Source organism: Acinonyx jubatus, chromosome A3 (assembly GCF_027475565.1).
Source record: "Acinonyx jubatus isolate Ajub_Pintada_27869175 chromosome A3, VMU_Ajub_asm_v1.0, whole genome shotgun sequence".
Lineage (NCBI taxonomy): Eukaryota > Metazoa > Chordata > Mammalia > Carnivora > Felidae > Acinonyx > Acinonyx jubatus.
Window position 1 is genome coordinate 15,575,617 of NC_069388.1, and position 20,782 is coordinate 15,596,398.

At 55.5% G+C, this 20,782-nt stretch overlaps 1 protein-coding gene across 3 annotated transcripts in view; it reads left to right on the forward strand.

The window, feature by feature from the left end:
- The first annotated feature begins 673 nt into the window (after positions 1 to 673).
- ADA (adenosine deaminase) overlaps positions 674 to 20,782 on the forward strand; it is a 28,384-nt gene continuing 8,275 nt past the window's right edge. For 2 of the 3 annotated variants that reach the window (XM_027070173.2, XM_053199907.1), the window contains exons 1-3: positions 674 to 821; positions 12,505 to 12,566; positions 18,794 to 18,916. In XM_027070173.2, coding sequence (XP_026925974.1) covers positions 789 to 821; positions 12,505 to 12,566; positions 18,794 to 18,916 — 218 coding nt within the window. In that variant the 5' untranslated portion in view covers positions 674 to 788. Of the gene's footprint in view, positions 822 to 12,504; positions 12,567 to 14,768; positions 15,805 to 18,793; positions 18,917 to 20,782 lie in introns of those variants that run through there. The other variant, XM_015065412.3, reaches the window with a different exon arrangement.

Consider the following 20,782-nt stretch of genomic DNA (forward strand, 5'->3'; position numbering starts at 1 on the left):
GCACAGTGCTGCCGTGAACATCCTCGAAAATGCTCTCTGACTGCACGCAGGCGGGTTTCTCAAGGGTAAATGCCTAGGAGGGGATCTGTTATGCCTCCCTCCTCGCCGTTCATTCCCCAGAGCCCTGGGGTCTCACAGAGAATGTCCTCTCCACGTGGGCTGCCCTCTTCCACTCCACCCCTACTCCCCCCTCCCCCCTCCCCCCCCCCCCGTAAACCCAGAGAAGCCTTCGCCGACCTGCAAGCCACGGCTAGTCCCCATTAAGGCCCCCGACTGTACATTTATGTTGTGGGATTATGTGATGAGCGTGTGTCTCGCCCAGTAGAGTGCAAGCCACACGAGGTCTGTGACGCTCACCGTTCCCAGCTTCCAGGTCGGGCCTGGCACGCTGCAGGCGCCCAGGTGGTAGCTTGAATGCTGCTCGAGGGGCCAAGAGGGAGGCAGAGCCAGCCAGGCGGCTGGAGCCCGAGCCCACAGGTGGCTCCAACACTGTGTCCCGGGGCCGGAGGTTCAGGGCGGGCCACGGCCCAGGGGGCGCTCGGATTTGTCCCCGCCGCTCGCTAGGAAGGAATTCCAGGAAATACACTACCCGGGTCTGAGGGGCGGGGCGGGGGCTCCGGCTGGGGGGCGGGGCGGGGCTCCGGCGGGGCGGGAGCGGGGCGGGGGCTCCGGCTCGGGGGCGGGGCCGGGCCGCGTTAAGAGGATCGTGGCGGGCCGAGGTCCAGGCAGGTTCCCCGGGTGAGCACCTACCGGCGGAGGGAGCATTGCTGGGGCGCACGCTTGGCACCATGACCCAGACGCCCGCCTTCGACAAGCCCAAAGTGAGCGCGGGGGGGCCTTGGGGTCCGGGGGGTCTGGCTCCTTGTCTGGCTGGAGGGCTTAAGGGCGTCCACACCCCGGGAGCAAACCCGGGCCCCTGCAGCCAGCCGCTTTCTTCCCTCAGCTCAGGCCCCCGGGGTGCCTCCGGGCAGTTTAACGAGAGACAATGAGGCAGGGAGTGTCCTGAATCCCGAGGCGCCCCCGGCTGGCCTCCGAGTTTTGCTTCTGCCCCTGACTTGTCCTCTCTGAGTCTCAGTTTCACTACCTGTTAAATGGGCCTTGTTGGCTCCGCCAGCACCGGGTAGCTGTGTGAACCTAGGCAGGGGGCTTGACCTCTCGAACCTCAGCTGCAAAATGGGGCCCAGTGTCTACACCCATAGGCACCTAACGTGTTGCGGAAACAGCTTTATGCTCCGACACTGTGATGGGTTTGCGAGCGCTGAGGATCTCGGGTTTATGGTTAGGCCAGTCGGAAGGACCGTGCCATAGAGCCGAGGGAGGGGAGCAGGGCGCCCCTCTCTCCCCACGAGGGGCTGAGTGGGCTTTAGGCCTTGGGTTCATTCCAGGCCAAGCCACAGCCACTGGCCCCAAGGGATAACTCCGTGGTCCCTCCTCCCACCAGCTGTGGCGTCTTGGGAATGGCTGGGTCAGGGAGGGTCTAGGCCCACTTGGCAGGGCTTTGGAGCACTGAGATTCAGTCCACAGAGGGGAAGGGTCCAGGAGTCCGCCCAGCAGAGTGAATGGGCTAGCAGGGTTTGAGACTGCTGGGGGTGGGGGGAGGGGTCACAGGAAGGCGTGAGCTGTAATCAGACTCCACTTCCCTCTCTGAGAAATGGGTGCGAATGATGACGGCAGATACCATAAAAGACTTGGTGAGTATCCCATGTGTGTGCGTGTGTGTGAGTGAGAGAGCGAGAGAGAGAGCTGGGTGAGAGCTGGAGGAGGTAAGGCCTGCCCCTCACTGCCGATGCCCCCACCACAGGGTAAATGCTCAGCTACTCTGCCACAAGTCCGTGCTGGGGAGCACTCCTGCGGAACCCTACCCCACGCCTCCCCCGCACCTTGTCTGGGTGCCCCCATCTTCGGTGCCTCTTTCCTTGTGAGGGCTTCCCCCCCCCCCCTTTCTTTTTAAAATGCTTTTGGATTCCCTCTGCCCTTGGCGGGGGAACCACCTTACCTTGTTATGAATCCTAAGGCAGTAGACAAAGCCCCCTGACTGGAAGCGACATTGGAGCTATGGAGATGATAGGTAACACTTCTGCGAACTTGCTGTGTGCTCCACATCTGTCCCTGCAATGCTTGTAACAGCCCTGTGAGGGAGAGGTCATTGTTACCATTTTTTGGCCTCACCCAATCCTCTCTGATTCCAGCTGGTGGGTTACTTCCCCTCTCTGGGCCTCAGTTTCCACACCTGGGAAATGGGCCCCACCTGCTTGTGGGTGGTGTGGTGGTGGGGGGGGCGGTCCAGAGTTAAAAGGGGGTGCTTGGGAGGGAAGGTAGAGTGTCCTCCTCTATGTAGGTGGAGATGTGATTAAATTGTGTATTGCAAGGAGGGAATGTGCCTGCGCGGGTGGGAGGAGCAAAAAGGAGCCTGTCTCAGCCACTGCCGCCGGAGCCAGCTCCCGCCTCCCTGTGGGGGGAACAGATAATCGTGAGAACTAGAATTAGTAGCTGGAGCTAATTGAGTTGTTAGGGCTCTGTGCCGGCTACCGTTCTCAACACATTACCTTTATTAATTCATTTGATTCTCTCAGTGATTCCATGAGACAGCTGGTATCATCCCATGACACAGATGAATAGAGGGAAGATTAACAAGGCCTAAGATCCACGGCACAGAGGTAGCCAAGCTGGGGTTTGAGCCCAGAGTGGGGGGCTGGCTTCAAAAATCCCATGCCCCATCCAGCTTTCCTGATATTGCCTTTGGAGATGCCTCTGAGGTAGAGGTGCCAGTGCCCAGGTGTAGGCCTGTCTGGGACAGGAGCCTTTGCTGGGCTGGTTGGCTTCTTATGCCTACCACCGGGTGAGGCCCAGGGCCCCGGCCAGCTTTAAGAAGGCAGAGCAAGGGTGTGCTTTCCAAACTTAAAATGTTAACTCGAGTCACCTGAGTGCCTCATTAACATTCAGACGCTGAACTGGTGGGTTTGGGGTGGAACTCGAGAGGGTCCCGTCCAAGCTCTCAGGTGATGCTAATAACACTGCTAGACCACGGACCAACCTCGGTTTGAGGAGCAAGGCCTTATCTGGTCGCCTCCCTGGTCTGATAGTGTTAATCTAACAGATACTTCCTGAGTACCTATTGGGCACTGGAGGAGGTATAGGGAAGGTGGAGTGGTGGCCCCAGTCTCCTTCTGCACGAGGCAAGGCTGGAAAATCCTGTGGTGCTCAGGAGTTCTTCGGCATGGAGGACAATGCTGGTCACCTGCCGATTTTTGTAATAACAGCGGCTGCCGGGTACTTTTGGTGATTTACATCGCAGCGTTCTCTGGACAAGTGGACGAGGTAGATATCTTCATCTGCCTTTACGTTACGGATGAAGAAACTGAGGCGTGGGGAGGGGAAGTGACTTGCCCAAGGCTACACAAAAGGAGTACCTGGAAGCTGCAGACAGGCAAGCGAGTTGGCCCAGGCCCAGAGCACACTTTCTACACTGTCCCTCCCCGATGCAGAGAACTGGGGCTAAATCTCCCACATCATTTTCTTTTAAGTAAGCTCTATGCCAGGGGCGTCTGGGCGGCTCAGTTGGTTAAGCATCGGACTCTTGGTTTCAGCTCAGGTCTTGATCTCACGGGTTTGCGTTGAGCTCTGCACTGACAGTGTGGAGCCTGCTTGGGATCCTCTGTCAAAAAATAAATAAACTTAAAAAAAAAAAAAAGTAAGCTCTATGCCCAATGTGGGGCTTGAACTCACAACTCTGAGATCAGAAGTCTCCTGCGTTACTGAGCCAGCCAGGCACCCTGCCCACAAAATTGTTCTTTCTCCTATTTGCATGTTTACTCTGTATCAGGCACCGTTCTAACTGCTTTGCCTATGTTCATCCAATGCTCACAGTAGCCCTTTAAGGTAGGTCTTCTTCATTGACATCTGAAGAAATGGCTCAGAGAGGGGAAGGAACTTTATGCAAAGTCACACAGCCAGAAAGCAGAGCTAAACTTGAACCCAGTTCTACCTAAAACTGCCTAAAATTTGCAAGGCCAACTGCCTTGCAAATTTGCCCTTACCAGTTTGTGGGGAAGGCACTTAGAATCAGAGTAGCCTTGGGCTTCAGATGGACTGAGGGTGGATCCCTGCCTCACTGTTCAGCAGCTACAAGAGCTCTGGTGGACATTTCTCTGGACCTCTGCTTTCTTCTCTGTAAAATGGGTTGGTTCAAATCAAAGTCGTGGGATCTTGGGGAAATTGTGCTGAGTGGCACTTGTGAAGCCCCCGGCTGGCAAGCAGCAGGCCCTTAAGTGTGTTTTCCCTCCCCCCCCCCAGGACTGCCGTGGGAGCCCCGGTGCCCTCTGGGAGGCCCCCTCCACCTTCAGAGTCTTTCTCATCTTTTGGACTTCCTGCCACAAAGCCCGTTGTTAGCACTTATTTGGGCTTTCAGTACTTTTTGGTTACTAGAGCCACCTGTGTTTAAAAAGCCCCTCAAAGAGCCCACCCGACCATTATAACTCAGATGGCCCTTGGGAGAGAAGGGAATGAATGAGATTAGATTTCAGGGAAGCCTTTTGTTTGACAGAGGAGGCCAGGACCAGAGAAGGTAAATGTGGTCACACAGCGAGGTGGGGGAGGCTGGCTGCAGTTCTGATTCTATGTCTAATCTTGGGTTGGCTTGACCTGGGTGGGAAGGGGCCCTGTGAGCTGGGAAGGACTTGTCGACCTACCCAGTTGTCCTAGGAAGGTGCCCCCCTGGGGTGGGGAAGGATAGCACTGTAGCCTGGCTTCAGACAGGGGAGAAGAGGAGGCCAGGTGGTCCAAAGTGAGGTCCAAGCCTATCTGTACCCAGAGTGTTGGGGGGCAGGCTCACCCTCACCCCTTAGGGATCTGAGGCCCCAGAGCAGCAAGGTGAGGGAAGAAACAAGCTTGGTGTCCTTGTGACCATGGAAGCAGAGGAGTGAGTTTTCCTCTCTGTACAGTGGGAATGAGATGTGTATGAGCCTATATAAAACCTAGTGCAGGCCTGGCTCAGAGCGGGGCACCCAATGCCGGCCGCTCCTGTTCGTTATCCTTGTCCGGGTTCTCAACCATTCTGTTTAGATTTTACCAGTATTGACTCAGCTCTGATCTGCAGGATGAAGGGAGCGCACTGTGGCTGTTACAGCCTCTGGCTTTGACTCAAACAGCTTCCGGGGCACTCAGCCATCTGTGGCTGAGGGCTGGTTCCTTAATCTGTGTCTGTCTCCCCACCTATGAAGTGGGGAATAGCTGTGTCGAGCTCCTAGGCTGTTGCTCCACAGGATGTGCCCCTGGCTGAAGACACGCCCTCCCATCTCTGAAACGTCTGGGCAACTGAACGCTCTGTTCTGCTCCATCAGGCCCCCAGGAAGCAGGTGGCACAAGGAGACTGCTCGGCCCCTTCAGGTCCACGCCTCAGCTGCATGAGCTCAGAGGGGGCTGAGCACAGAGGACGTTCTAGAGGAAGTGTGGCTGAAACAGCTTGTCAGCCCAGGGCCACTCTGCCTCCTGGTTTTCCCCCAAAAGTCAGCTGAGAGGCCATGGTGGCCTGTGGGCACCGGCTCATTGCCAAGACCGGGGCTAGGGAGGGAGAGAGTGTCCGGCTGGCTGTGGGCACCTGTGGCTCATCCAGGTTCTGGGGGCTGGTCAAGGAGTCCTGTCTATGCTGCCCTCTCCCAGCCCAAGAGGGTAGGTCGGCCCCTCCCTTGTTTCAGGGAGAGGACACAGCACTGCTGACCTAGAACAGAGAGCGGAGGAAACGGTCACTTGGTCACTCGACGTGTGCTGAGCGCTTTTTGCTGTGCTGGGCACTGTCCTAAACACTGAAGATCCAGCATCACGACACAGAGTCCACACTTTCAGGGAACTAATAGGGAGACAGACGTGTTAAGTAAATTTCAAAAGTCAGCAGGATGAAAACAAAACCGAATATTGTGTTGGGGGGCGCCCAGTTCGACTTGGGTGTGCTTTGAAGGCACACTGCCTGCCAGTTAGGAGCCAGAGTCCGATCTGGGAGTGCCTGGCCCAGGAGTCCATGACCTATGTCCTTGTCCTGGCTCTGCCACGGGCACCTCGGGTGAGTGAATGCACCTCCCTGGCCTCCACCTGGCTGGCTGGCGTCCCCTGAGAGCCAGACTCGGCACGTCTGCTCATGCCCCCACTGTGCCCAGCACCTGGGGGGAGCTTTAAGTTTTGGTAACTGAGGATGCTTCCTGCTCCTCTCTGGATTTCGTGCGTGCTGTGTTTTTCAGATGCTGCTTGTGAGTTGGCCTCCTGGGGAGCAAGTGCAGGGGAGTGGGGGAGGGACTCCCTTGCCTCTAGAGAGGTCAGGTGGCCGGGCACAGGTCTGGTGCGCGCTCCAGGGCGATGGTCTGGCCTGTGGGCGGGATGTGCGCTTGGAGACAGACTTGGGTTCTAACCCAGCTCTGCTGCTATCAGCCTGGGCAATGTCGGGCAGGTCACAGAGTTCCCTGGCGCTCAGCAAGCCCATCTGGCCTCTGTGGCACCGGGCTGATGTGTATACCTCTGTAAGGTGTACCTTGCCTGGAGGTCAGGATTAACTGAGATAAAGGACCTAATAATAGTAGGCAGCTGGTTATTGCTATTGCTGAATCACTTACTGAATCACTTATGGTAGACTCCCTGAGGCCAGGCCTGCAGGGAAAGTCTAGTAAGAGTTCAATGTGACTCAGACCTGGGTTCAAATCCTGACTCTATCACTGCCTGCCTTTGTGTCCCTGGATACTTTTTGAACTTTCAGTTTCCACTTCTGTAAAATGGTAGTGAAGTTCCCGCCTTGCTGTTGTTAAGGATGAAATCAGTTAATGTGTGTGGATGGTCCAGTACGTCGTAGATACTCAGTAAGTTAGAAGCTGTTCCTGGTTCCTGCTGTTCCTGCTGTTCCTTTTTCCTGAATGGGGACAAGAGAGCAGGGTCCCCACCCCAGTCTTGGAGCTTGCACCCCATTATCCTCTGGGGCATGCTGACATCTTCGTGGGTAGTGGCTCATCTCTAGAAAGTTCCATAAAAGGCCTGCCTGAGGAGCTTGGGCTGCCTGAGGAAGGGGGTTCCTGCCTCTGCTTCTCCCCTGACAGGAGTCAAGGCAGCTTTCCGGGAAGCCCCAGGAGCGGTGGGACCTGTAGGACACAGCGGGGCAGCAGGCCCTGCTTTCCCTGTCCCCAGGGGTGCTTTTGCCTCCTGCCTCTTTCCTCCTCCCTCCCTGCACTTCTGCCCCGGTTAGCCCGTGCATTCGCGTGGGGCACTCCCAGTCCGGTCCGCGCCGCGGCAGGTGTCTCCTGTGGGTGCTTATCTCTAGTCCTGACTCCTGGGCAGCTCTGGCTTCTGTTCTGGCTTCCCCCTCACCTCCTTTCCACACGGCAGCCAGAAGGCACTTTTAGAGGTGACCTCCTATCCCAAACCCTTCTGTGGATCCGGCCTTAACTGTGACCTGTCCCTGCCCTCCACCCCCTTTCTATGGCCGCCTCCTCTCCCCACTATATCGTTCTCTATATCAGGCCAGTTCCCTCCCTGCTGCCTGATCCAGATGTTTGCACCCGGGGCTCCTCTGCCTGGAGCCCTTCCCTCTCCCTCCTCCTTTCCCCTGTCCAGCTCTTCCATTTGTCCCTTCACAGGGGGAGCCCTCGGGCCTTCTCCGTAGCCTAGCCTCGTCTTCCCCATCAGCATTTAAGCCTGCCCCAGTCACTCCCACCCTACAGACCATTCTCTGGACCCACCTCTCCCTCTAGTCCTTTCTCCAGCCTTTTCTTCTCCTTCAGGAGTAAAATTCTGGAAAGAAGAATCTAAACTTTCTCCTTTTTTTTTTTTTTTTTTTTAAACCTCTACTTGTTTCTTCCCCTATTCCAGCGTGGATTCTGTCCCCCTCAGGCCTCTGGGATATTTCCTGTAGGATAGTGCTTCTCAGTGTTGGCTATGTGTATTTAAATCTAACGATGATCCCATGTGCAGGCCCAAGGATGTGACTTCACGGACCAGGTTGGGCCTGGGTGTGGGTGACTTCCCAAAGCTTCCCAGGTGCTCCTAATGGGCACCCAGGGCCGAGAACCTCCCCTCCAGGTCCCTGTCCCCTGTGGCCTTAGCCCAAGGGACATGTTTCTGTTCTCCTATTGCTTGATGTCTGGCAGGACCTCACTGTATCAGTTTCCTGTAGCTGCTGTGTAACAAATAACCACACACAGTAATGGGAATTTCAAACAATAGAAATTTTCGGGGCACCTGGGTGGCTCAATCGGTTAAGCAGCCAACTTTGGCTCAGGTCGTGATTTCACGGTTCATGGGTTCAAGCCCCCTGTCGGGCTCTGTGCTGACAGCTCAGAGCCTGGAGCTGCTTTGGATTCTGTGTCTCCCTCTCTCTCTGCCCTTTCCCCACTCCTCTCTCAAAAATGAATAAACATTAAAAAAAAAAAACCACTTTTTTTAAACAATAGACATTTTCTCCCTGTTCTGGAGGTCAGAAGGCCAACACCAAGGTGTCAGTAGGGTCACACACCCTCTGAGAGATGCATCTGTTGGCAGCTTCCGGTGGCTCTAGGCTGTCCTTGGCTTGTGACCACTCAGCTCCCATCTGCCTCAGTGGTCACACTGCTAGGAGTTTTTCTTAAAACCCTGCCTCCTTCATAAGGAGATGGGTAATTGCATTATCTAGATAATCCGGGATAAACTCCTCAGAACTTTAAACCACCTGTTTTGCCAGATGAGGAAGTCTGTATTTCTCAGGATTCAGATCTAGTCATATTTGGGCAGTTACCATTCTGCTGACCTGCTGGGCCACTCCTCCTCAAAATCTTTTTTGTTTTGTTCATTTTGAGAGAGAAGAAAGAATCCCAAGCAGGCTCTGCACCCTCAGCGTGAAGCCCTACTCGGGGCTTGAACCCACGAACTGTGAGATCATAACCTCAGCCGAGATCAAGAGACGTTCGACTGACTGAGCCACCCAGGCGCCCCTCCTCCTTAAAATCTGATTGTCCCTAGGGGCGCCTGGGTAATTCAGTCGGTTAAGTGTCCGACTTCAGCTCAGGTCATGATCTCATGGTTCGTGGGTTCAAGCCCCACATCGGGCTCTGTGCTGACAGCTTGGAGCCTGGAGCCTGTTTTGGATTCTGCATCTCCCTCTCTCTCTGCTCCTCCCCTGCTCACACTCTGTCTGTCTCTCTCGAAAATAAATATTGAAAATTAAAAAAAAAATCTGATCGTCCCTTGCCTTCTGCACACCACACTCCTGGTTTCTCTTCTGCCTCTCTGACAGCTCTTCTCCAGGTTCAACCTCCTGTGTAAAGCCATTGGGTGCTGGTGCTCATGGAGGCTTCCTCTCTGGCCCCTTTCTTAACACCTTCTCCCTGGTGAGGTCATTCAAGGCCACGGCTTCATCATCCATATTCCTACTTGCATTGCCGGCCTCCATCTCAAAGTACTCTAGAACTTTCCTTCCTGGCTCTGTCCTTTTACATGTGGAGGGCTCAAAGGTATCCTAGCTTAACCAAGATCAAACTGACCATGTCTCTCTCCTCTTACCCCTGCCCTACCTTCCCTCTGAGCGCTGGGGTTTCTTCCTGGGCTGCGCCCAGAGCGTGGGAATCGCTACCCATCCCCACCAAGGCCTAACCCGAGGCATCATCCTTGACCCCTTTTTCTGTCCCCCTGCTTTTCCATGTCCTCTTTGCCACCCTGGTTCGGGGCACCATCATCTCTCATAAACTTGACCTTCATAGCCTCCAGCTGGTTTTGCTCTGAGTATCTTCCCCCTCTAGCTGGCTTCAAACCCTGTCATAACGTCTCTGTGCTCTCAAGTTAAAACTTGACTCCCTATGGCCTGGGTGGTCCTGCAGCCCCTCCAGCCCCACCACCCCTCTCTTCTTGGAGCCGTGTTTTAGTTCTTCTCCGCACCGCATGTTTTCCTATTGCCTTTGCCTGTGCTGTCCCCCCTGCCTAGAATGCTCTTCCTGTTTTCCTCCTTACCCTGCCTTTGCCTCATTGGTTCCTCTCTATCTTTTGGATCTTGGCTGAAGCTCTGCTTTCTCCAGGAAGCCATTGTTGGCCTTCTAGCTGGGTAAGGTCTTTTGTTTATTATCTCTTCTGTAGGACTGTTTATGCCTCTCAAGGACTTGTCTTGGCTTGTGAGTGTACATTTGTCACTGTGACATTTACTTCCACTTCCCTTGCTGGACTGTAAGCATCACAGGAGCGGGACTCTGTCCCTTTAGCTTTGCTCTCCATTCCTAGCACCCAGCAGGGCCTCAGCAGTTTGGTGAATGCAGGACTCTTCACTGGCAGCGTTTCAGCATCTGTTACGTGCTGGCCTAGCGCACTACATGTGTGAATGTGGTTAAGCCTCACGAAGCCCCAGGAGAGAGGCATGTTAGCCGCCCTATTGGACGGATGAGGACGCCAGGACACTGGAAGTGAAGTAACTTTGTCCAGGCCGCCAGAGAGGGAGTGGAGGAGCCTGGATTCCAGATCTGACCACAAAGGACCCTGCCTCTCTGGCGGGGTCCTCAGCACAGCCACGTGAGGGTTAAGGATAAAAAACCTCACAGGCTCAGGGAGAGGAGGGCCCCTGTCCAGGGTCACACTACTGCTTGGCAGTTCCCTGGGCTGGAAGCTTCAGTGTTCCCAATGCTGACCGTTTTTCTGTTTTTTGAGAATGCAATGAACAGTTAGCTAAGTGGGCATTGAACTTATTTTGTCAGGGAACCAACAGCTCCTCTGAGCCTGGGGGTGAGTGCCACTGGCTCCTTTGCAGGCTGGATGACTTCTGGAAAGATCTGATTACTCGGACCAAATTCTGGGAGGAGGGCTTGGCAGCTCTATGCCTCTGAGGCCTGGGGCTGGGTTTCCTCTACAGGAAGCGGCTCAGGTGGGTGTTCCTGGGATTCCCGGGAGCCAGTGGCTTCCTCCCCAGCCAAGGCAGCTACTTTTGTGTCCAGGTCCCCAAGTTCCAGAGAAGGGCCCAAGCTGGAGTTCTCTAGATCTCCCCCTGGCCCGGGAAAAGTCACTTTCCCGCTGTCTCCGAGTACCTGGTATGCTCATCTTTTTTTTTTTTTTTTTAACATTTATTCATTTTTGACAGAGAGAGACAGAGCGTGAGCAGGGGAGGGGAGAGAGAGAGGGAGACACAGAATCTGAAGCAGGCTCCAGGCTCTGAGTGTCAGCACAGAGCCTGATGTGGGGCTCGAACTCACAGAGTACGAGATCATGACCTGAGCTGAAGCCCAACACTTAACGGACTGAGCCACGTAGGTGCCCCCTGGTATGCTCATCTTAACCGCTTCTGGAAGATGCCCTGGCCGAGAGCGGTGTCTGCTTCCTGTGGGCCATACACATCCACCTACACTGTCTTTTTTTTTTTTTTTAATGTTTATTTTTGAGAGAGAGAGACACACACAGAGACAGAGACAGAGTGCTAGCGGGGGAGGGACAGAGGGAGGGAGACACAGAAACCAAAGCAGGCTCCAGGCTCTGAGCTGTCAGCACAGAGCCCGATAGGGGAGGGGGGGTGGTCCTGAACTCACGAAGTGTGAGATCATGACCTGAGCCAAAGTTGAACACTTGACTGAGCCACCCAAGCACCCAACACTGTCTGGTTTTTTTTGTTTTGTTTTGTTTTGTTTTGTTTTTTTAAATCCTTAGAGTTGTTCGTGGAGAGGGAGGCAGAAATACCCTGTTTTGTAGCTGAGAAACTAGTTCTGAGAGATCAAGAATCTTAGATGAGGTCACACAGCCAGCAAAGGGGCAGATCTGGGAGTCCAATCTGATGGGCTGTCTCCAAAGCCTGTGTCCTTAAACTCCTGGCTTTGTGTGTCCAACATTTATTGGGGGTGTGTGTGTGTGTGTAGAGAAAGATCACCAAGATGGCCAAGTATGTGGTACCCTTTCTGGAATACTGGAAGGATCTTGTGTCGCCTAATATTGATTCCTGATAATTGTGCTTAAGTGACATCTGCTTTTGCTTTTGAAGATGGGGCCTGTGTTTTGAAATCCACTGTGGATATTCACAGGTCCAGGAAGTCTGTGGTCAACACTTTTTAATACTGGATTTTGTTGACTGAGTTGGTGGAGAGCAGACACTGCCTGGGTGGGGGCAGTGGCTGCGGCTCCATAGCTCCTATGGTACCATGGTTGGCCTCGTGTTTAAGAGCACCGGCTCTGGGATTGAACTTGGGTTACAATTCTGGTTCTGCCATTTACCAGCTGTGGTTGAGAACCAAAGCACTAGGCTGGGTTCCTGCCTCTATGGCTTGCTGTGTGGCCTTGGGCAAGTTATTTAACCTCCTTGAACCTCAGCTGTGGTTGAACCTGTCTGTGGTCTTAACTGTTAAAGAGCTAGAGATGACCATTAAACCCGCCCCACAGATGAGGATTAAACAAGGTGGTGTGTGTAAAGAGTTTAGTGGGGCATATGTGGTAAGTGTCCAGTTGATGGGACTAACGGTATCATGGTCATTGTTAACGCAAACCCTCTGGAAGGTACTTCAGGCGTTCATGGGTGTCTGTTCCTCTACCCCCTTGTAGGTGGAGCTGCATATCCACCTGGATGGGGCCATCAAGCCTGAAACCATCTTATACTATGGCAAGTAAGTCCTTGGATAAGAGACCTTCCTCCCCAACATTTGGGGATATTTGGGGGCCCGCAGTTCAACCCAGAGGACTCTGGACAATTCCAGGGTTGTTCCTTCCTATATCTCCATGGAATCAAGCTGGCCCCCTGGCCGGAACAAGGTGGTCTGTGGACAAACGAAGGCCCCTCAGCTCTGAGCGGGAGACCCACAGCCCAAGTCTTCTGCTTTCTGTGCTTCTCTTTCTTCCTGCTGCCAGGTGAGCCAGGAAGAGCTTGCCCTGCCTCACACGCAGACAGGTGCACACACACGTGCGCACACACACACACAAGGAGGCAGTCCCCAGGACTGAACCGGTCACTGTGTTTTGAATCCGTAGAGTCTATGGCAGGTGATGCACCCACACAGGATGCTGGGACCATTTGCTGAGCATCTCCTCGTGCTGGGCCGCTAGGCTGAGCCCTCTCCTTGAGTCAGTGAATTTAATCCTTCCACACTTGGAGGAGGGAGGGTGTTGCTATCCCCATGTCACTGAGGAGAGCCAGGGGCTCAGAGAAGTGAAGGCAGTAGTCTGAGGCCACATAACCATAAACAGAGTCTAAAATTGACCCAGGGTCATCTGATCCCCAGGGCTTTCCCTATGTGACCCTGGCCATAGCCTGCTGGGGGATGTGGACAGGAGGCCCCTCCTCTGGGGGCCATTCTTCATCTTCCAAGCGAGAATGTGCCTCCTGCCTCGGCTCACAGGCACGTGGGTGGGTTGAAGGGTCCCTAGTGCCCCCCCAGTGAGGGACACCCGCCCCTCCCTCCCCACCTCAAGGGCTCATGGTGGCCCTTCTCTTGGGTCTAACACTTAACAGCAGGGACTTTAGAGGCCAGTGGGTCCGGATGCAAATGTGAGCACACCATTTCCTTGCTGCAACCTTGGCCTCTTCCAGAACTGACCTGGGAGATGGGGGCCCCTTCTGCCACCCACCCCTCCTTCCGGGGACTGTGCTCTTCACCTGTTTGCTGGGCACTCCTTCCCTGTGGAGCTGGGAGGACTCCGCCTCTCTCGTTGCCTGGAGCAGTTCAGCTCAGGCCCAAGTGTGAACACTCTGCTCCGTCAGCCAGAGTGCCCTGGCCTCTCCAGATGCCACCGTTCCAGAGAACTAGCAATGTTGGGGAGTCTGTCCCCCAACTCTCCGGAGCACCTCTTCCACCTCCGAGAGCTGGGGACAGAGGTCTGGCGGGAACACGCTTCTCCGCCTTGTCCTACTTACACAGACCTCACTCTGCCCTAGGGAGTTGCTACTGATGTAGTTTTTGACTCCCCTACGTCATTGACCTTGTGCCGAGCGCCATAGAAGCGCTGCACCGGGGCTGACGTACTCCATCCTCACGACAGCTTGTGAGGAGGTACCACTGTTGTCCCCATTTTGCGGAGGAGGACACTGAGCCCTGGCAGGTGAGGGGACTTGTCTAGTAAGCATGGGTGTGGCCCCGAGTCCACACCCTGAACATTAACTCCTGCCAGCGGGAGGCTTAGGGGAAGCCGTGCACAGAAAACCCTTAGCTCGGGGTTAAGCACGGTGTCCATAAAGGGCACTTAATGATGGTGTTATTAATTATAAGTCGTGGCTCCGGCTGAGTGGGGTGAAGCTGCTTGGCTTATCTCGGCCTGTCCTTTGCCCGTGCGGAGGGCTGGCCATTCCCCCAGGGCTCCTAATGAGGCCGTTAAGGCGGGTTACTGGCACGGGGATGGGATCTCCTGGCAGGTGCTAGTTCAAGGGGTCAGAGGGCACGTGGTGGTGGAGCAAGGAGGCCTGAGTCCGGGACGGGGTAGAGAGAGGAGGGAGGGGAACCGCCCCTGTGGGGATGCTGGTCGGATTTGCTGTCCCCACGTCACCTTGGCATCAGGAGCAGGGGAGGGGCTTTGTGGGCCCCGGGGAAGGGGTGTCACAGGTGCCAGCTGGAGCTTGAGCTCGAGGCCAGCAGGCGGGGGGGCAGGGAGTCGGTCAGACGCAGCTGTGGATGTCCATAAACACACTGGAGGACTTCCTGGGTGTGGTGGGCTGAGGAAGGAAAGAAGGAAGACCCTCCCTCCCTCCCTGTCACCAAATCCAGTGGCGCCTCTTCTGCCTCTGTGATTTGGGCCTCCGTTGACCATGTTCGTGCCCGCTGCTTCCCTCTGCTCCTATGATTCTGTCCTCTCGGGTGCTTCTCCTGCCTCTTTCTCGATCTCCTCGTGACCCTGTCAGCCGTTTTGCCAAAGCACGTTCTGGACGTGGGCTCGCTCTCCTCCCTTCGCCGCCCTGGCCTGAGCCACCAGCATCCCCACCTGGACTGTGGCAGTGGCCTCCTGACTGGTCTCCGGGTGGCCGCTCTGGCCTCCCCCGTCTCCTGTCCCCACAGTACTGTAGTCAGAACAACTGCCTTAAAGCAGAGTCTGACCAGCCCCCCTCCCCTGCTCAAGCCCTCCCACACTCCCAGCTTGCTTAGGGGCAAAGCGAAGTCCACCCATGGCCCTTACAGACCTGCAAAGCTTGTGTGGCCTCTCTGACCTCTTCTGCTACTTAGTCCACACTGGATGTTTCTCAAACCTGCCAGACTTAATAAACAGAGAGGTTGAGTAACTCTCCCAGGGTCACACAGGCTTTAAGGAACCCAGTCCGTCAGGCTTTGGAACTTGCTGTCTTACGCTGGACACGTAAATAGCCTCATTGCTTCTCTGTTCCCTGCAAAGAAAGTACTGTCTGTTTTACTGACAAGGATGTGGAGGTCCCCAGCTCCTACCCTGGGTGATTTGGTACCTACAGCAGGGGGATGGACTTTGACCTCCAAATCCTGAGCTCCTCTTCCTCACGGGGCCCTCTGGCCAGGCTCCCTGTGGCCGCATCACCCACCACGGCCGGAGGAGGACTGGCCAAGGCAGGGCTGACTGGGTGTAGGGACCATCTGAGGACCAAGCTTGGTCCCAGGTGGAGCCTTTGCTGCCGAGTGGCTGTGGTGGCAGGAGGACCCGGGGCCCTAAGAGGAACTTCTTCTTGCCTCAGCGTTGGGTCCCAGACTGGAGCTTTACAGCTTGGTCTAAGCAGCTTCTGGAGGCCCAGTCGTGCGTGAGATCCTGAAGAGTGTCTGTGCCGTTTGTTTCCTGCTGGGACTGCGACAGTAGCTCTTGGATCTGTTACCCGCACGGCGGCCAGAAGGAGCACTGAAACCTCTTTACGCCACTTCCCTGCCTGAAATCCTTCAGCGATTTGCTGGTGCTTTGGGGGTAAGGCCCTAACTTAGCCCCATTGGGCTCCGCCTGCCCTCTGGCTCATCACCTACCACTGACCCCACTCTGAGCTCCAGCCTCCTTATGCCTCACCTTCCCTCCTGGCTTCTGCCTGGAGCCCCTCTTGTTCCCTCTGTCTCTTTCCTAGTTCTGCTTAAGGGGCACCTGGGTGGCTCAGTCGGTTAAGTGTCTGACTTCGTGATCTTGCGGTTCGTTAAGTTCGAGCCCGTGTCGGGCTCTGTGCTGACAGTTCAGGGCCTGAAGCCTGCTTCCGATCCTGTGTCTGCCTCTCTCTCTCCCCTCTCTCTCCCCTCTCTCTCCCCTCTCTCTCCCCTCTCTCTCCCCTCTCTCTCCCCTCTCTCTCCCCTCTCTCTCCCCTCTCTCTCCCCTCTCTCTCCCCTCTCTCTCCCCTCTCTCTCCCCTCTCTCTCCCCTCTCTCTCTCCCCTCTCTCTCCCCTCTCCCCTCTCTCTCCTCTCTCCCCTCTCTCTCTCTCTCCTCTCTCTCTCTCTCTCTCTCTCTCCTCTCTCTCTCTCTCTCTCTCTCTCTCCTCTCTCTCTCTCTCTCCTCTCTCTCTCTCTCTCCTCTCTCTCTCTCTCTCTCCTCTCTCTCTCTCTCTCCTCTCTCTCTCTCTCTCCTCTCTCTCTCTCTCCTCTCTCTCTCTCTCTCCTCTCTCTCTCTCCTCTCTCTCTCTCCTCTCTCTCTCTCTCTCTCTCCCTCTCTCTCTCTCCTCTCTCTCTCTCTCTCTCCTCTCTCTCTCTCTCTCTCCTCTCTCTCTCTCTCTCTCCTCTCTCTCTCTCTCTCTCTCTCTCCTCTCTCTCTCTCTCTCTCTCCTCTCTCTCTCTCTCTCTCTCTCTCCTCTCTCTCTCTCTCTCTCTCTCTCTGCCTTCCCCCACTCATACTTTGTCTCTCTTTCTCAAAAACAAACATTAAAAAAATTTTTAATTCTGCATAACTGTCCCCTCCTCTAACCGGCCTCCTCTGACCGCTCTGTCAAAAGATCTCTTGGTGGCTGATGAGGAGAGAGTCTGGAGAGGGGGGCACTAATGGGACAGACATTTAGGAAGGAAAATAAGTGGGACTTGGGGACTGGCTGCTGGTGGGCAAAGCAGATGGAGTCCCAGGGGAGGCCCCCCACCGTGGGTTGGGCAGCTGGGGGGTTGGAGGGGCTGTATTTGGGGATGTGGAGCGTGGGACAGGGAGGGGAGAGGTGGCAGGAGGTAGGTGGTCTATCTTGGTCACTGCTGTCCCATCCAGTGCCCGGCCCGCCCTAGGCCCTCAAGTGGTGGTGTGTAGAGGCAGAGATTTCTGGATTTTCAGGTGAAAACCTTGAAAGGGGAGGAGTCCATCCGGACAGGTGTGTTAAAGGGACAGTCTGAAAGCATGTCAGGAGGAAGAGCCCCGCCAGGAAGCGGTGGTCGTGGGGGCTGGAGGAAGACCGGTAGGGGAGCCACACAGAGCAGGTCCAGCAGGGCCTATGCAAGCGTGGCCACTGCCTCTGACCACGTGAGTGCCAACGCCTTCCTCTGCTGCCACCACCAGCTCCCAAACACAGCACTTAAATGGTCCTGGCTCGGGGGCGGGGGACTCGGTCCCTGGGGATGACCTTCCGAGGGTGGCCTTGGGGCAGGCTGCCCGGCAACGGAAGGATCAGGGGGTCCACGCTGCCCTCTGTGCCGGGACCACACCAGGGATGCCATCTCCCCCCACGGTGTCCTGTGGGGACACGGGGCTGGGGGGAGGCGGGGGGGTGGGGGCTGGCTGCAGACTGGGGGCCACTCCTGGGCCACCGGGAGGAGAGGAGAGCCTACGTTGGGGCCTTAGGGATTTATGTGGGGAAGCATCGTAGTATTTTAGTGACCGAAGTCAGTAAAGAACATAAACACTATTCAAACTTCGGTTTCTCTGGCGATTCCTTCCTTCCTTCCTTCTTTTGTTCTTGCTTTGCGGATAACCGGCTGCTCCAGCCTGATCTAGTCACCTGATTAACCGTTTGCTCCTATTTTTTGTCTCTTGTGGTACTTGCTGGAGGCGTTTCGCCGCTTTATTTTCCATTCATTTTATTATTATATCCTTACGATGATTGGCGCCATATTCTTCTAGGTTTCTGGGAGCCCTTACCCTCTGGTTGTCCCCTTCCCGAAAAGGATGCTGTGTTTCAGGGACGTGACCTCTTCGCCTGTCCCTGAGGCTCTTCGTTGTCAGGGTTTCAGGTTTTCTTCTGTTCTCTGTGTTGTTTCCTCAGAGCCCCTTTGGTCTCCTGTTTTGTCCCTTCATGGTAGAAGCGTGTCTTGAATGTCTGTTGTTCTTAAAAGTGGGGCAACTGAGGCCCAGGGGGACCCGGGAGTCGCAGCAGAGGAGGCCAGCCCACCTGCGCACCCCGCTGCCCACGGCTGAGAGGAGGCTCCGGTCCAGAAGGGCTATTCTGGGCGAGCCCCACACGGGGTCTGCGGGCAGAGAGGGGAGACCGCGCTGAGGTGGGTGGCCGGCCCCCCATGCCTTCCCATGAGCCTCCACCAGACACTCCCAGCTCAGTGCGCAGGACGGCCCTCTCTGATGTGCCGGCCAGATGGAGGACGGAGGGGGCAGGTCTGGCGCCTGCCCCGGGCATTGTGTTGCTGCAGTTAGTGCCCCGATAACCCCTGACCTGGCAGAAGCCCAGCTGGCTCTCCCCACTCCTGGGGCTGAGGAGGAAACTGTGGGCTTGCCCTGGCAGCTTCTCGGGTCCCAGGCACCAGGGATGTGCGTGTACAGACTTTAACTTTGGTTATCCCCTCTTCCAACTCCCTGGCTGGTCACAGCCTTGGGGACAGGAGCTGCTGGAAGGATTCCAGTCTGGGTTCTAAACGCCCCAGGCCTCAGTTTTCCCATCTGTTTAACGGGAGGAGTTGGGTGGAGAGATCCCCGGGTTTCCTGTTCTGGCTCCTCTGAGGGGTTGGTTGGGTCCCGCTCAGGAGCGGCCCGCTGCCCTCATGGTTCTGTTCCCAGGAAGAGGGGGATTGCCCTCCCCGCTGACACCGCAGAGGAGCTGCAGGACATCATCGGCATGGACAAGCCCACCAGCCTCCCAGATTTCCTGGCCAAGTTTGACTACTACATGCCTGTCATCGCGTGAGTCACCCCCCACCCCCGCCCCAGGCTCTGGGTGACTCCCATTCCCTGTGGCCTGTGCCTCCACCTGTGGGGTGAAACCCCAGTTCTGTTTCTCATCCTTGTGTGCATTTGTGTGAATCTCTCCCTACGTCTGGGCCTTGAGTTTTTTTTCCTCCTGGAACGTGGGTATGACGCACTGATGTTTTTCTTCAACTTCTATGGAAAAGTGACCAGGGGTGAGGTCAGGAGCTCAGATCCTAGTGTCTGATCCTGTCACCAGATAACTGTGACATGGGGAAAATGTACCCTCTCTGGGCCTCTGTTCGCTTATCTAGACAGTGGGGCTCGTGATCCCATCTACCTCCTAGGACTGGAGTTTGAACGGACACAGCACTGTCCTCAGCAAGTCCCCTGTTACGATGAAGATACCTTCATGGACAGCCAGGCACTGGTGTTTTTGTTTTTTAATGTTTACTTAGTTTTGAGACAGAGAGACAGAGCACGAGCAGGGGAGGGGCAGAGAGAGAAGGAGACACAGGATCCGAAACAGGCCCCAGACTCTGAGCCGTCAGCACAGAGCCCAACGCAGGGCTCGAACTCACAGACCGTGAGATCATGACCTGAGCCGAAGTCAGATGCTTAACTGACTGAGCCACCCAGGCGCCCAAGGCACTGGTGTTTTCATGTTACCTTTCATTCCTTCCATCTTTTAATAGCAGAGTCTCTCTGATCTAGAAGAATAAGTGTGCAGCTCCCAGAACTGTACTCTTTGTGGTTGTCGACCGTCCTGCCAGGTGGACATGCTCCTTGTTCGCAGAGGAGAAATGAAGGCTCAGGAAGTATAGGAGCATGGCCAGGACCACACAGATTCTTCCCCTGATGCCACCTTGAGCTTCCTGGCACGAGGCAGAGTTTCCCAGGGCCGGTGAGAGTCAAGCCTTTGCAGTCTGTGCTTCCGGAGCTCCAGAAGGGGAAGAGGCAAACGGGCTGGAGGCAGTCAGGGAAAGCTGCCTGGAGGAGGAAGTATGGCCCAAGCTTTGGGATAGATAAGGTGTGATGTTGTCCAGAGGGCTGGACCTGAGGAAAGGTTTGGAGCACGTGCCCATTATGGGTTGTTGGAGGGCCAGAGAAGAAGGTATTGAGGCAGATGGAGGCCGTTGGCTAGATTCACCATCTGACCTACTGTAGGTTTTATTTTTTAATTTTTTTTTAAAGTTTTATTTATTTTGAGAGAGAGAGGAAGAGCATGAGCAGGGGAGGGGCAGAGAGGGGGGGAGAGAGAATCCCAAGCAGGCTCCACGCTCAGCCCGCGGCCATGAGTTGAGCAGATATCAAGAGTCAGAGTCAGATGCTTAACTGACCAAGCCACCCAGGCGCCCCCTACTGTAGATTTTACGTTTTGCATATTTACTTGCCTGCCTTGCTCAACTGTAGGCACTGCAGGGATGGGGATTTTGTCCACCTTGTTTGCTATATCCCCTGGGCCTAGGACCGTGCTGGTCACGGTGGGGAATGAATGCGTTCCACAGCTGTGGGGGGTGGGGGCAATCTGGCACCCTCTTCCTGGGAGGCCAGCTCCCCTGCGGCAGGTCTGAGGTCCCAGACCCAGGCTCTGCCCCTGCCCCACAGGGAAGGCAGCAGCTGCCCCCCACCTCATCCGCAAAGGCATGGTCCCCTTTTCCTGGGAGTTGGCCAACTTCCCCAAGACACTTCCCTCACACATTCTAGTAACCATTTTCTGTTTTTACTCTTCATGGTGGAAACTTCCAGCTAGGCACAGTTCATTGTCACTTGAGTACTTAGAATGGCCCTGGCAGGTTAAATGTGCCTTGCTTCTAGAGCCAGCACTCCGCTACCAACAAAACCACTTCAAGCATCTGTCTG